Genomic DNA, 16618 nt, shown 5'->3' on the forward strand with positions numbered 1-16618 from the left:
TATAAACCGCGTCGTCGACGCCGTATAATAATATCGTATTATATCGGTTATACATAATAATAAAATCCAGCTGGACTCTGCCAGAGAATCGGTTTTACATATTATATTATTACCCACAACATTATACATTATTATTATACACTTCCCTCTCGCGATTATCATACATAGGTAGGCACTCGTGTGTCGCAGTTACAATGTCGTACGCTGCGATGCGTGTTATATATTATATAATAATAATATTACGTCGACGTCAGAATGTGTATGTTTACCTCGTATACAATATTATAAGCGCAGTGTGGTGCACGCGCGCGTGTGTGCATCGAGTGTATTAATGTTTTATAATATAATATATGTATTGTCGCTTTACATACGTCGTGTATAGTCCGAACTCTGGAGAGAGACCAAAGGCCAATAAGGGATGATTTACGACCGTTGCGAAACGAGTATTTTCTTTTTTTTTTTTGGTTTTGCGATGACCCACCCCCCGTAGTCGACGGTCCGCATCGGCGCGGTGTCTGTCGACAAACCGTTTTTTTTTTCGCGCTCGCACTCCGACCAGTCCGACGACTTTCGCCACGTCAATAAACCAATAGGTACATTCTGTACGACACACCTACATCGTGACAATAATAATATTGTGTGTGTGTGCACGTAATGGACGACCGCCGCCGCCGCCGCCGTGGTGATCTGCGTTGTTTGTTCGTATACGTATATATTATTATATATATTTTAATATAAACATAAAAAACCGAAAACGCCCCTCGCCCTTTTACTCTGTTATTATTGTCTAGTCGTGTTTGTTTTCCCCGACGGTCCGGTACGGAGCAGTCGACGCGCGTCAGTTGGTCAGTCGCGGCCAGCAGATGTGCAGTACATCTGATGAAGGGTGGAACGGGCCACCTGAAACGCTACGGATTCGCCATCGGGGCCAGAACAACCCTTGCTCGGCCGAAGAAACGTGAGTTATCTCAGAGACGCGTCGTCGTTCCACGCCGAAAAACCGATTTTATACTACCCAACACAATGTGGGTTGTCGACGTGTGAATAGTGAAAGACGCGCGAGGAGGTCGTTTTTAAGACGGACTCAACCGACAACGTTAAATAATTATATGTATTGAATGATAGTCTTATTATTTCCGTTGGTCGTTATGGGTTTAGCGCCGTTTAATAAGTCCCCGCGAGTTTCCTCGCTTAAGTTTTGAAACTCTGTGATCTCAATATGAAATTCACAAATTATTTGAAACGATTTGGTCGAAGAACGAACACCGCAGAAGAACGTACGCAGTCGTCCGTCGGATTTCGTAAACGAACTCACGAATCCGCAATTAATCCAAAACTTAAACTTACGATTTATTTTAATGGTGAGGTGTGTAGGGGCTGCCGCAACAAAATCTGATTCACGTTAAAACTAAGAACCGGCTAATTTACAAACGTCGCATTATAGAACTAATACAATTACAAACTTATATTATACGCACCTACACAAAATACTGCAGTTTATTTCAAACGATTTGTTCGTGTACGAGTTGGAGTCCATCGGTGGTACGCCATTATGCCAAGTCCTAGTGCTTTTCATTTAGAACTCATATTTGGAAGAAAGTAAAGCGTACAACTATAGAAGTATACTTTAACGTTTATTTACTTCAACACTAAATAATTAGAATTTAATATTATCGTTTTGGATTTTTATGTACATTACACAATATATAGTACAGAGTACAACAGAAAAATTGACAAGTGTACATTAATTATTTAAAATTCTTAATCCTAATTCATTTTTAGATTCGAAACAGAGTTATTTTTTTTTTTTACAATAATATGTTTTTTTTGTCCGAATTCACTTTGTACAGTATAAAAAAGGTTTCTGTAGTCATTAACTTCGAAGATGGTTTTTAATAGCGAATAGAATCTAGTTGGTAATTGTAATTTTCCAAACCAAAAATGAAATTACTCAGTAGATATTTACTTGTTTAAATAATCGAGAAAAACAAAAATGGGGATTATTTTGTAAAACCTGTGATCTTATGAAAATCGATTTTATTTTTGTAATTTAAAAATAAACAACTGTAAAGACTTTAATTTTCACCTAATATTGAAATTAATATAATTTATAAAGTATATTTTATATATTTTTGTATTATTTTTAAGTTCGATCTTTAATCGATTATAGTTATTTATTTACTATTAATTGTAAAATATTACAATCACTAAAATTGAAACCATTCCATTGTACATTCATTTTCTGTAAAATGTTGAAAATATTTAGACTTATTAACTATAAGCATTTAAAACTAACGAATTTTTTTCTATAATAGTGTAAATAAAAGAATAATGTTTGCCCTGTTAACAATTTTTGAAATTCAAAACAAAATCGTTCGTTTTAAACTAACGTTCGTTAAGTATTAAATATATAAACTAAATTATACAGATACTAAATTTTTCAAGCGAAATATCTAAACCTCTAATAAATAACACAATCGACGCTTATCCACAGATACGTGTTAAAAATTGGAATTTTCGTATCCATCGCAGTTGCTCGTATAATACCTACATTATATACTGTGCTTTCTTCGTATAGTCAGTCGTATTATAACGTTTTGTCGCAGTCGAACAATCGGTGTAATAATACCGACATTTGCATTAAATATAACGCTATGATTTATGACGTCCAGACAGTTTGTTCGTATATTATACACCATATTATTATAATACACTGCCGTATAGGTACAACGCGTTATATACACTCGGACACGAGTTCATTCGATCGCATGCTGCACACGATATAATATTGGCTTGCATTCCGCGTACGACGAAAAACACGGTGTCCATTCACTGCAGCAGCAGTCGTTTAAGTGTGTATATTGCAAAAACGCGTACGTGTTATTTTTTATTATATTTTATAACATATTTTAATAATCGTAACGGCCACACGAAATATCGCATAATGGTCGTCGTTTGATAAGTCCTGCAGTCACCTATATATTATACATAATCAAACACACACACACACACACACCACACACACACACACCACACACACACACCACACACACACACACCACACACACACACACACACACCACACACACACACACACACACACACACACATATATTATGCAATATAACTATAACAATGTTTGATATAGATATATATATATTTAGGTACTTAACTGTTTACGTGTCATTATTATATATAATATTCATACAACATTTTTGTAAAGCCCAGCTGGAAGCGACACACATACACACACTGCAGTTGACCGCACGCGAGCTCCCATTCATATATATATATATATTATAATAATAATATGATTTGACCACCCCGAACCGACTTAACACCGGCTATCACTGCCCGCGACAACAATGATAGTATACCGCGACTACCTATATATACGTACGCGTAGTGTATATGTGGACACGAGAAGACGTCATTTATTTTACCGGATCGCTCTCTCGCCCGCGGAGATATATGTATTTTAACGACAACAACAATGTGATGTGGTAATAAAACCATATTATTATTATTATTATTATTATCGTATACAGTTTCTGAACATCATATATTATAATATAATGAACTATATATTATATTATGTGGGCACATATAGTCGACGCGTCGTCCGATACGCGTCGTCTGGTCCGGTCGCGTCTCAATTGTTACTATATATTATAATATAGCACACCTCGTCCACCCCTCTCGCGATTATATCCGATCGCTTATGGTTCGATTCGATAGTTTTATTATTACTACCACACTATATATTATTGCCGCGTATTGTACGCGCGAGATCTACTTTTCAGCCTCGAAAACGAATGTCTGCTGCTTTTTCCGTGTACACATATAGGGTAGGTATTATACTGTCGCCGAAACCGGCACAATGATACGGACGTAACGACAGCCGTTTTCAAGTAGCATCGTATACCTAATATTATAGGTAATATTATTGTATTTTCGTTTTAATTTACGTCACTCTTATTGTTGTATCTCACAATACGTAGGTGTATTGTTATTTGTTAAAATAAACTTTTATGAAAGGTATACTACAGTATTATATATACTATACATACGAATATACTGCCGTTATAATGGTATAAGTAGGCTTATCGGGTAAAAAAGTAAATTAATTTTGAATAACATAAAGTCAAATAGTCTGTGGCTTGTATAATAATAAAGATTTTTTCGTATATACATTTGGTTATTAACTAACTTTAGCTTAAGATTAGTTATGAAAATGGCATACTTTAATCACTTAACAACCAAAAATAACTGACGATGAGCCACTTTTTAATTTATTTGAATCGTCGTTTAAATATTATATTTAAGATTTTTAAATTATATTAAAATTGCCTATATCAAACTCCTTAAAAAGGTTATCTCGCGAAGAGTACGTATTTAAAATGTACTTAAAGTACAATGTTATTGACTATTGTTATTTATATTTAATTTAATTTAATTCACCTATTACACAAACAAAATCACCAGCATTATCAATTCTCCCTTGTCGGTTTATATTTTCGATATTTTAATTTATAGCAAGTTATAAGTAGACATATTTAAGTTGTTTAGCTATTACATATTATATTTTTATCTATATGCGTATATTTGCACATACATAAATCACTTAAGCATTAAAATAACCAATAAAAACTCTAGTTAGAGGGCTCAGGAGGCAGGAACACACGCCCTAACTCGTATTTTAAAAATATTGTATGTATAGTTAAAAACAAAATTACAAAAAAAACATAAGTACAAATGTATAGTTAGGATTAGTATTTGCTTATTATTTATACTATAAAGTATAAATAAACTATAATATAATGGTATGATATTATTATCATTATCATTATGACTTAGCTCCTCCCCGGCAACCGAATCTCTGGAACCACCTCTAAATATAACGATATAGATTCTACATTATAGAATCTATGATAGGACAAGAACTTTGATAAGATAATGCTAATAAAATTTTTAGAAGAATTTAAATTTTCCATCTTATACAATACCTATAATTAAATACATAATTTGTCATCGTAGAATTTTTTAATTATTTTTGTTTTTTGTGCGTTGATAAAGTAAAAAAAAATATAAAAGCACTTAGACACAGAAAATATTATCTTTTTCATCTTGAACAAAACATGTTGTTTCTTACTATCACTGAAGTATCTGAAGCTTACAGTACTTAAAAAATTTTATTTAGCGATTACCAGTCCTTCAAAATAATCTCGTTATTATTAATAATTATAGTGATGCAACTAAAGTTGCCTATATCAATCCCCTTAAAAAGTGATTTGTGGTGGCACACTTTATTAAGACAGAGAGACAACAAATGCTTCATGTGTAGTAGTTTAATAATTTGTTTATGTAAGTATTAGAACAATAATAATTAATAACTTATATCATTATATTTAGTTATACAAGGCTCCCTAAAAATTGTGGATCTCCACAGTTTTTAATTATTTAATGGTATAAATAATAGAGAACAATTTATTTTATTTTAATTAATTTAATTTCGTGAACGAAATCAACTAAATACTTACAAAAAAAAAAAAAATAATAATAATAATACTTAGTTGTTTAATAACACAATTTTTGTGATTAAAAAAATAACTGTAGGTAGTAAGTAAAATCAACAAACAATTTGTTAATAATTTAACAAAAAAAAAATTCGTTGAATATACTATACAAAACGTTTCGTTCTGTAATCGACTCGGAAGTCGATTTGCTACAAAAATAAAGTAATCAAATGAATCATAAATAATTTAAAAGTATATGATTATTTATCTCGTTAATATTCCGAGCTATATATTATGTATATAAAATAATAATACTCGTCAAACGCGTGGACATTTTTTTTATCTTTAAAAATAATCGATGAATCTAATGATGAGCTTCGCAAGGTCTCTATCGGTCGTCGCTCACGTGCGACCAAACGATATTCTTATAATATTCACGTGGAAAACCACCTATACGGACCAAAAGTGCAGCGGCGGCGGCGCACAAAGGCAGTGGCGGCGTCATCAAATTATCATCGGGAAAACGGAGCGGGTAAAAAACGTACACGAGCAATATAAGTTTGGCTACACGCGGTATACAATACGGTCGCACGGTTTAACGACTGTGGAATGAAAACATCGGGCCGTCTATGTTTAAATGGGTTCGCGTTTGTTAGCCGAATTATCCGCGGCCCCGCGCGGGTCGGCTGACGGATCTCGGCGGGAAAACGTTAAATCAGAGCCCGCGCTGAACCGGCTGCAGCGGAGGGGATGATATTAGAATTATGTGTACGAGAGATATACGGCTCGGGCGTTTTTCAGCGCAGCAGTGAGCGGCCGTTTTTTTTTTCACAGTTTAATTTAAACGTCACGACAAATCAACCCGCGAGACCGACCGACAGTCGTGATAGTGTTGAAGAGAGGAAACAGAGAGCGGCGAGGAACAGATAGGAAAGTGTGTGTGTGTACGAGTAGGGCACAAGTATATAAAATAACATACGCTCGTGCAGTATATATAAGTATAGTCATCGTAATCGGCGAACGGCGTCGCAGTCGTCGTCGTCGTCGTAGTCGTAGTCGCAGTCGTCGTCGCACCGAAACGGATCCAATTACACGGTACGCTACATCCGATCGCGTTAATCCTATCGTTCGGCCTTCCACCACCTCCTCCGACACCCCTTTATTCGTATATACCCTCCCGCCGGAGGGGCACTAGGCTTACGCACTAGAGTTCCAGTCGTACACTGCAGACACGCGCGCGCTGCACGTCTAATATACGTCGTATAATAATAATATGTTCGTATATACACACACGTATATGCTAGCATTATTATTATAATTGTGCGCTTATACACACTTACGTACTGCAGTGTTATACCTACGTATACTGCACGGTTTGAGTGCGACGTAGATTCACCCTGCACTTTGCCCCGAGGGAAGGATTTATAATATACCGCGCCCCTTTCCACCGCGTCCACAATGCGTACTAAAAAGCTCGCGCGTCCCCGTACGTAACTCCGCCGTTCGGGGATGTCTGGCCGATCGTTTTGCACAGTCGAGCGCGAAACGTATATAGTGTCATTTGTCGCGTTTCTTCGCAAATCAACGACGACGTCATTATAATACGATTTAATAACAATATAATTATTATTATAAACATCAAATAACCCCAACCCCTACGACTATATATACCTTGCGCGTACACGATTCGGGGCGCAGAAACCGCGGTGTAAATAGGGAGGGAGGGCGCTACTGTTTGCACTGACTCTACGCGGCTATAATACGCGACGTATAAAATAATCGACAATAATATTATAAAGTCTACTCGCAATCGGGTCTTTCTGATGTTGGACGATGGATTGGAGTCCAATTCAATTTACGTTCATAACTTTGCAAGTATAAATTGTCAAACGCGGTTAAAATATATGATATATTATACAGTTGTGAGCAGTTTCACTAATCGCCCATACACTATATCCGAAGTCTTAACTGTGTATCTATGAAAGAATCGATGAAAGCTGTTCTTTTATTCTTTTCGTGATATGCCAAATGTTGTGTACAACGAATCACTGAAAAAGTAGCACATAATAAGTCTATTGTTGTATCATGTTACAAATATTATAGAAGATAATATATACATACTTAGTACGTTTTAATACAGCTCTTGATGAATCTAAATGACAGGGATTTTTTACTTCAATCTTACCACGCGATGATTAATAATAATATACCTATAAGTTAGAAAATTAATACCTAATTAAATGCAATAGTATGTTCGTAATAAAGAAAATATTCATTCATTTGGCAATGTATAAAACGTGAATTAAGTATAAATGAGTAAAACTGACCATATTGAAAACCCTTCAAGTAGGTTCAAGTAGGTACCTAATTTAATTATAAAATATTTTTGAGCAGATACCTAATACAAAAAGTTTAACTCAAATTTAAACTTATCGGGATGACGAATGATGAATATTGGAAAAATTAATTCAATAGCAATAAGAAATAGTATACCATATACATATGGACCCTCGAATCACGATGTATGTACAATAAAATGATGAAATCAAAATTTTATAATGGCACGAGTAAAGCTAAGAAATTATGTTGAGAAAATAAGAGTTAAAGTTATACCACTTTTACATATTTCTACAATATAATAATATTCTGGTTTCTAATTTTTATGATATTTGGGTGCCTATTCACTGGGTAACACAACGATTTACACGAAGATTGTTTTTCTTTAGTTATTCTATAATATTATATATTATATATTAATAGATATAATAATAATAATAATACATGTTTAATTAACTTAGTACCTACGTATTTTTGTTGTTTTTATTTTTAGTGCACCTCTTGGTACAGAATTTATAGGTTGTATACAATTTTAATAAATTGTTTTTATTAAATTATCTTTTAAATTATCAGGTGAATGTATCACGCACAATTTAAAATTCTAATCAACTTTTTATTCGTTATTGAATTTATTAAACGTGATATTAGAGCAGGCTGTTTTTATTTATTGATTTTTCACTTTTTTAATATTTTAGAACAGTGGTTCTCAATCGCCGGTCCGCGATAAAAACGGTATCGGTCCGTATAATACAATAATATTATATCTTCAGTATAGTAGTTAAGTGAACCAAAACCCAAAATGGTCCGTAGTCCTACTTAAATCTAGATTTTTGATTCTAGGTGGTCCGCGAAACCAAAAAGGTTGAGAACCACTGTTTTAGAAGACCTGGAAACACTATAGAGACTGCTCCCTAATAACATTTTTTGACGAGGGATTAAAAAGGGTAAAGCCGTTTCATATCTTATTTTAATCATGTTTGTGGATATCTCTAAGGCATCTTGTAGATCCCTATGCGATATCGAGTTAAAAATAAAATAGAAAGTACAAAATAGGACATCTTTAGAACGGCCAATGATATCTTAAATTATGACATTTGTATTATCAAGTTTTGAACGAAATGCTATCTATAAGATATCCCGTAGCGATAATGATAGCACATTATTATTTTATTTATCATTTACGTAAATTAGATATTTCACGCACGTGACTTCGTGATTCGTGACTCGCGAATCTGCCAAGTTAACTTATTATTATAATTATAATTATAACTTAATATAATTATAATAACAATAATATTCGGAATTCGGATGGTTCAACGGCAGTGTTACGACTTACGATGGAAGACCACCACAACAGGTATACCTACGTGCATACATTTCTTGTAGTTTTTCATTTACAGTTCAAGAATTATATTATGAACGTTGAAACAACCAACCACTCATTACTGACGATATTAATTAATTGAGATTAATCTTTTATTGTTGAGTAGTATTTGTTTTAATAAACAAATATTTGTTATTTGTTATTTGTTATTTGTTTGATACACGTTATTTAGTTTGTAGAATTTTTCACACTGGAGCGGTGGCGTTAAATTAACGCTGGACACATTTCACCGCTCACCGCCGCGGTAAAGCCAAGACAATAGAATTTAGTATTTACTGCCACCGCTCCAGTGTGTGGGGACCTTTACAGTGTTAAATAATAATTCTATAATAATTAGTGAACTGTTATAATTTGATTGTACCTATAAATAAGATGATAAGTCATAACACAGCTGTTCTTAATTTATTGTATTCATTATTTTAATTTTTAATACCTATTATAATATAATTATATAATAAGGTAAATAATAAAAGTTCAAATGTACATATACTGTGAATATTAAAATGAAACATAAGTATTACCACAGACTATATGCATTGTTCGTATAGTCTGTGGTATTACTATGCAATATTATATAATGTATATTATATATAGGTACTATTATAGTATAACATAGACAGAAGTCTATACAGTAGCATATTATAATAATTTAATATATCACTATTATTTTAGTAATATTACAAATTCAAAATTTGTTAACATAATTAACTAATAAATTAATTTATATATAATACTGTACACTTCCATGGTCTCTATAACTGCTTAAAAAAGATTTATTTTATAACTTTTTTCTATTTAAGTTATAGCTTTTATAGGTATAAGTATAATTAATAAATAAGGTGACTATAGTCTATATATATATACTACTATATATATAGTCTTATAGTTTCCTATAGAAAATACAATTTGAAGTAGATCCAAGATAAACTATATAATTACACGGGTAATTACACCAATAATACCTATCATCTTAAAAATCATATATTTTTTCTTTGAAATATAATTCAACTAAATACAATACTCTTCTATTTTCTCTTTTATTAATTTCAGAAATAATTTACGGTCAAAAAAATCACTTCTTGATTTGTCAAAAAGACAAATTCAAAATCGTTTAAAATTAGAAATTGAACAACTAAATAAAATGAATCAATTGAAATCACAATATGATTATTCTTCTGGTATAAATGTTACTATTAAACCTTGTAATTATATTCACCAAAATAACAATAAAAATACTGAAATAAAGGTTGAAGTAACTCAAAATATATCTACTGATGCCATTGCTATTGTTGACGAATCATTTGATTCAGAACATGAAGTTTCTCAAAATGTACATTCTACAGAATTTAGTAATTCTATTTCATCATTTCATGAAATTTCAGTAGATACTTCAATGAATGAATTCACTAAAACAAATTTAGAAATAAACCATAGTATCCCATATCATGAAGACATTTTCAGGGAAACTTTAGCATGTGTATCTCAAACTAATAAAAATTTTGAAATAAATTTTGTCAATAATATATCTCGTTGGAAAGTCGAAGAGAACATATCTCATACTTCTTTCACGAAATTACTAAAGATTCTTAGAACACACCAAAGTCTTGATTTTCTTCCCAAGGATTCTAGAACTGTTCTTCATACCCCCAAGTTTACAACGATTAGAAATGTTAACCCAGGTCATTATTGGCACAGGGGAATTAAATTAGGAGTTCAACAATTTTTAAAAAGAAATGCACCCTTTACTGAACCAACTATTGAACTAGTGATAAATGTCGATGGACTACCAATATCAAATTCGTCTCAAAGTCAGTTATGGCCTATACTCGGATCTGTATTAGGCTATAATGATGTTTTTATAATTGGAATATACCACGGAGATACAAAACCAGCTGATAGTATGGAATACCTTAAAGATTTTGTTGTGGAAGCTAAGCTCTTGGTTGAAAATGGTATAACATTTGAAAGTATGCATTATGCGTGTATTATTTCAGCAATATCAGCAGATAGTCCTGCAAAAGCTTTTTTGTTAAACATAAAAGGACATTCAGGATATGGCAGTTGTACAAAATGTACTACACATGGTGAATATAAAGAAAATCGAGTCTGTTTTCCTTTTAAATCTGGTATCAAGCGACTTGATTCTGATTATGAAACAAAACTTGATAATGATTTTCACATGGGACGTAGTGCATTGGAGGATATTCCTAAGCTTGGATTAGTCACAAATGTCCCTATGGATTATTTACATCTAATTTGTATAGGTATCTGTAAAAAACTTCTTAATCTTTGGTGTAATGACAAAATTTCAGTAAGATTACCTTTTAGAAAAAAACAAATTATTTCCGAATCATTGATTGCATTGAAAACCTATATTCCGGTAGAGTTCCAGAGAAAGCCTCGGAGTCTTCGTTACTTACCCGACTGGAAAGCGACGGAATTTCGTCAATTATTGTTATATACAGGGCCTGTCATTCTTAAAACAGTTTTAGCACCAAATGTGTATGAAAATTTTTTATGCTTACATGTAGCAGTCACTATCCTATGTTCTCCACAACTTTCTTCTAATGAAACAAATTTATTTTACACTGAAGAACTGATACAATATTTTGTGAACACATTTAAATTTATTTATGGTTCCCACCATGTGTCACATAATGTGCATGGATTATTACATATAGTCGATGATGTTAGAAAATTTGGTGTTTTAGATAGATTTAGTTGTTTTAAGTTTGAAAATTATAATCAAATATTAAAGAAACTGATTCGTAAAAAAGATAAACCATTACAGCAAATTTCAAGACGATTAGAAGAAGCAAATTATTGTAAGTTAGAGTCTAAAGTAGACAATTCTTTAAGAACAGACCAAGTAGTTCTAAAAACAAGACATAATCTAGGGCCAATCGTAGATGGTTGCACAGACATACAATATAGATCAATTATATATCATAAACTTACTTTTAGTGTGTTGGGAAAAGGAAATAAGTGCTGCTGCTTATTTAATAACAGTATTGTTTTGATTTTAAATATAGCTTACCACAACATGCTTCAGGGATATGTGATTGTGGGAAAAGAATTTTTAAATAAAGTTAACGTATATGAGTCTCCGTGTGAGTCTAGTTTATTACGTATTTATAAGGTATCCACATTGTCTGAAATAAAATGCTGGTCAATCCATGAGATCAAAGCAAAGTATTTTCTATATATGTCTCAAAAAAAGTATTTTGCTTTTCCAATGCTTCATACAGAACAAGATGAGAGGCCTGTATTATAAGTTTCATTTTAATACATATTTTTTGTACATACATACATACCATTTGAAAATAGTTTTATATATTAAGTCTTATAAATTTGTACTATTCATATTTAATATTTGTAACTGAATGTATACAGTTAAATATAATTGTGTTTTTAAATATGCTTATAATCTTTCTATTATTTACAGTAGAAAAATATGTTATTCTATTTTATGTATAGTTATAAATATTATATAGATAATTATTCCCTTAGTTTTAATTTATGTACATTCTATAACTTAAAATCAAATTTATAGTGGAATGATGAAATATAGTTACTACAAATATATTGTTGTGGAGTTTGATGATGAGGGGATTCAAATTATTCCAAGGAATTGGTTGATACACAATGGCAGTGCTACAAAATTTCCTCCACTCACCACTAACAATATAAGATATGAAAAGTTTTGTACAAAAATGGTTGAACCTAAGGATAATTGGAATACTTTTAATTTAAAAAGAATTCTTGCGTCTTGTGGTTCGTATTTCAATACTTTATATGCAAACACTCATTTACTGAGAAATATATACTTTGTCAATTGTTTGTTTATATAGATGATTTTCTAGCCGCAAAGAAAAAATTAAAGAAAGCCGAAAACCAAACAGATTTGGATAGCACTGATATTGATGTATCAAAAATCAAAAGAAAATATACTGCTGCTAAAGTTTTGGAATCAGATTCAGACGAGTTCTGCAATCTTCAGAAAAATGTGCCAGGTAATACATCCTGTATAATTCATAACTAGCTTTAAAATTGCATATAATTTATGTAATTTTATTGGTCAAACAATTTCAAATAAAACATAATATATTTTTTAATTTATATTTATGAGTTATTAAAACTGTATAATTCATAACTAGCTTTAAAATTGCATATAATTTATGTAATTTTATTGGTCAAACAATTTCAAATAAAACATAATATATTTTTTAATTTATATTTATGAGTTATTAAAACTGTTTTTAGATATATTTTTTAGTTACATTTACTTTTTCTATTTATTTTCAGCCAAAAAAAAAAAAAAAAATTACAGAAACTTCAATAATTAGTAAATGTACATTTGTTCAGTGCATTTAAAAATTATTAATCTTATTTAAATTAAAATATGTGCTTATAATGTTGTGTGTAATGTTTTAAAACATATAGGTTTCCCTGAGGGTTTTAAACAAAATAAAACTAAGCAAATCTTATCAGTACCAAATCCTCCTGTTAATGATAAAGGTATTTTTCTATAAGCTTATTTTAAAATTTTATAATAAATTGTAATTATGTATTTCATTATTTATTATTTCTTTATTTAGTGAGTCATTTTGGGCATAGTCTACAATTGCCAAATCCTCCTCAGTTATATAAAGGTATTATTTGTTTTTAACTTGCATTTTCTCACATGGATAACAGCATTGATATAATTTTATTTCCAGACATCTATGAAAGTCATGAAGACAAATTAAACAGTCAAAGTTCATCACCTGATATGTTCAATAATTATGATCCTCAGTTTGGTTAGTGGAATTATAATTACAAATTATTTATATACTTTTAATAATTAATTAATTTTTGTTTATATTTTTAAATATAGATTCATTAATTACTAATGATTTACTGGCCAATAACAGTAAACCAGTAGAAGTCTCTATTCAAGACCACTTAATTCCCATCAACACCAGTACACAACAAAATGAAAAAATTAACATTTCTGGTGAGAAAACCGTTTGTTTTATTATTTTTTTTATTATTAATTAATTTTTGTTTTTATTTTTAAATATAGAATCATTAATTACTAATGATTTACTGGCCAATAACAGTAAACCAGTAGAAGTCCCTATTCAAGACCACTTAATTCCCATCAACACCAGTACACAACAAAATGAAAAAATTAACATTTCTGGTAAGAAACCGTTAGTTTTATAATATTTTACAATTAAGATAAAATAATTAATCTATTTATTTTTGTTCTATTGAATATTTTTATCATATAAATTTATTGGTATATTTGCAATAATTTAAATATATGATACCACTTTTCTAGAAAACACTGAGGTTATTATAATATCTGGACAAAATAACAACAATAGTTCTACCGTGCTCTCAACTGATGAAATGAAATCTTTATTGATAAATATAAATGGTAATTTTTCTTTTTTTTCCTTTTTATAACTTTAATGCCGAGTTGCATGAACAGTCATTTAACATTTAACGAATCAATAGTGAGCCAATGGTCCCTTAAACATGAATTAGTAGTCTGTGATTGGTTCATTAAATTTTATTGAACTATTACATTAATAAATTGTTCATGCTACTAAGCATAAGATTTGTAATAATACAAAAATGTATCATACATATTTATATATTTTTATTATTATTGTTATGTAAGGTCCATTAATGGATGTAACAAATCAAAATCATTTAATTGAAAGTGTTTGTAAAATGCAGTTCAAAATTAACCAAATGTTACTTGTATTAAAAAATATCAATGATAATATAAGAGAACTCAAGAATACATCTGTAAACTCAAACAAAAATACTGATTTAAACATGCATGTTTACTTTCCTATTGATACTGAAGATGCACTTTTATCTATTGAAGTTAAATTAGTAAATGACGACGACTTTAAAAAACAGCTGGTAATAAATATAATTGTATTTCTCTATTTTACACTTCAATATTTTTTTAAATTTTTATTGTTTTCAGATATATGAGTTATCAAAAATTGGAGGTGAATCTGTAAAACAAAAAACCTTTAATGCATTAAAATTTTTGATAACTAATAAACTTGCTTCTTGCATGACATATGCTGGGATAAAAAAGAATAAACGAGGTTTCAAAACACTTCAACTTCATAATATAGTTATTGGTGAGTTTTATACAGAGTCTTTATTAATTTATGTATTTTAATTTTTTTTTTAAAATTTTTAAAAGATGTGATAAGAAACAGTTCTGAAAAAGCAACTAATCATAAGGTGATCAAAGAAATACATAACTGGATACGCCGGGCTTCTGAACGATATAGAAATGAACTGACGAGACATAATGATAAAGATTTAGAAGTAATGATGACTGAATGCGGCCCCGAACATGGTGATGAATCATGTTCAGATTAATTGTTAAATTCCTATTATTAATAGTTTTTTTTATGATTTTAATAAATAAGTATGGACGTGTACCTACTTAAGTCAATATTTTTTGTTTTTCAGTTATAAGTATTATATTATATTATAATATACCTTATAATGTTGGTTTTTTTTATAATTTTAATTAATTAGTATAGAAGTATACCTACAGCCAATATTTTGTTTTTCAGTTATAAGTATTATATTATATAATAATGTTGGTTTTTTTTATAATTTTAATTAATTAGTATAGAAGTATACCTACAGCCAATATTTTGTTTTTCAGTTATAAGTATTATATTATATAATAATGTTGGTTTTTTTTATAATTTTAATTAATAAGTATAGAAGTATACCTACAGTCAATATTTTGTTTTTCAGTTATAAGTATTATATTATATAATAATGTTGGTTTTTTTTATAATTTTAATTAATAAGTATAGAAGTATACCTACAGTCAATATTTTGTTTTTCAGTTATAAGTATTATATTATATTATAATATACCTTATAATGTTGGTTTTTTTTTACTTTTAATAAATAACATTATAAAAAACATGTTTTTACAATTTATTTGTGATTATATTATTTTGTTGTCATATATCCCCGTGTCATTTTTTATGAATAATATGAAAAAATATGGGTAACATGGGTACCTATACATTTTTTTCTTCATATTTATTAAAATCAACTTTTTATTTTTATATCATCATTATTACTTATTAGGTTTTAAAATGTTTAATGGTATTCTACTCGTATATTCTATATTTACGTTATATCTTATAATATATAGGCAGTCAAAATATGACTAGGTGTTTAAATTATAAATCGATACAATACCCACACCCAGGAAAAAAAGCTTTGAAATTCTTATATATAGTATACTTTCTACTCTATAAGTATACTTCCTAGAAAATATACAAGGTATACTGATGTTTATAAAATATATGTCAAAAAGATATAAATAAAGCCAT

General features: G+C 30.1%; 1 protein-coding gene across 3 annotated transcripts; it reads left to right on the forward strand.

The window, feature by feature from the left end:
• Positions 1–9032: 9032 nt before the first annotated feature.
• On the forward strand, positions 9033–16056 carry LOC114129904 (uncharacterized). Of its 3 annotated transcripts, XM_050206028.1 has the most exons (12): positions 9035–9210; positions 12791–13011; positions 13089–13250; positions 13681–13755; positions 13836–13889; positions 13956–14036; positions 14114–14233; positions 14303–14422; positions 14564–14662; positions 14909–15159; positions 15227–15389; positions 15455–16046. In XM_050206028.1, the coding sequence occupies exons 1-12, from the start codon at positions 9191–9193 to the stop codon at positions 15634–15636; spliced, it is 1548 nt and encodes a 515-aa protein (XP_050061985.1). In that variant the 5' UTR covers positions 9035–9190; the 3' UTR covers positions 15637–16046. The 3 variants fall into 3 exon arrangements, with proteins under 3 accessions (XP_050061986.1, XP_050061985.1, XP_050061987.1); XM_050206029.1 differs by lacking the exon at positions 14303–14422 and having other exon boundaries at positions 9033–9210; positions 15455–16056; XM_050206030.1 differs by lacking the exons at positions 9035–9210; positions 12791–13011 and adding an exon at positions 13543–13588 and having other exon boundaries at positions 13102–13250; positions 15455–16030.
• Positions 16057–16618: the final 562 nt, after the last annotated feature.

This window comes from Aphis gossypii, chromosome X (assembly GCF_020184175.1).
Source record: "Aphis gossypii isolate Hap1 chromosome X, ASM2018417v2, whole genome shotgun sequence".
Taxonomy (NCBI): domain Eukaryota; kingdom Metazoa; phylum Arthropoda; class Insecta; order Hemiptera; family Aphididae; genus Aphis; species Aphis gossypii.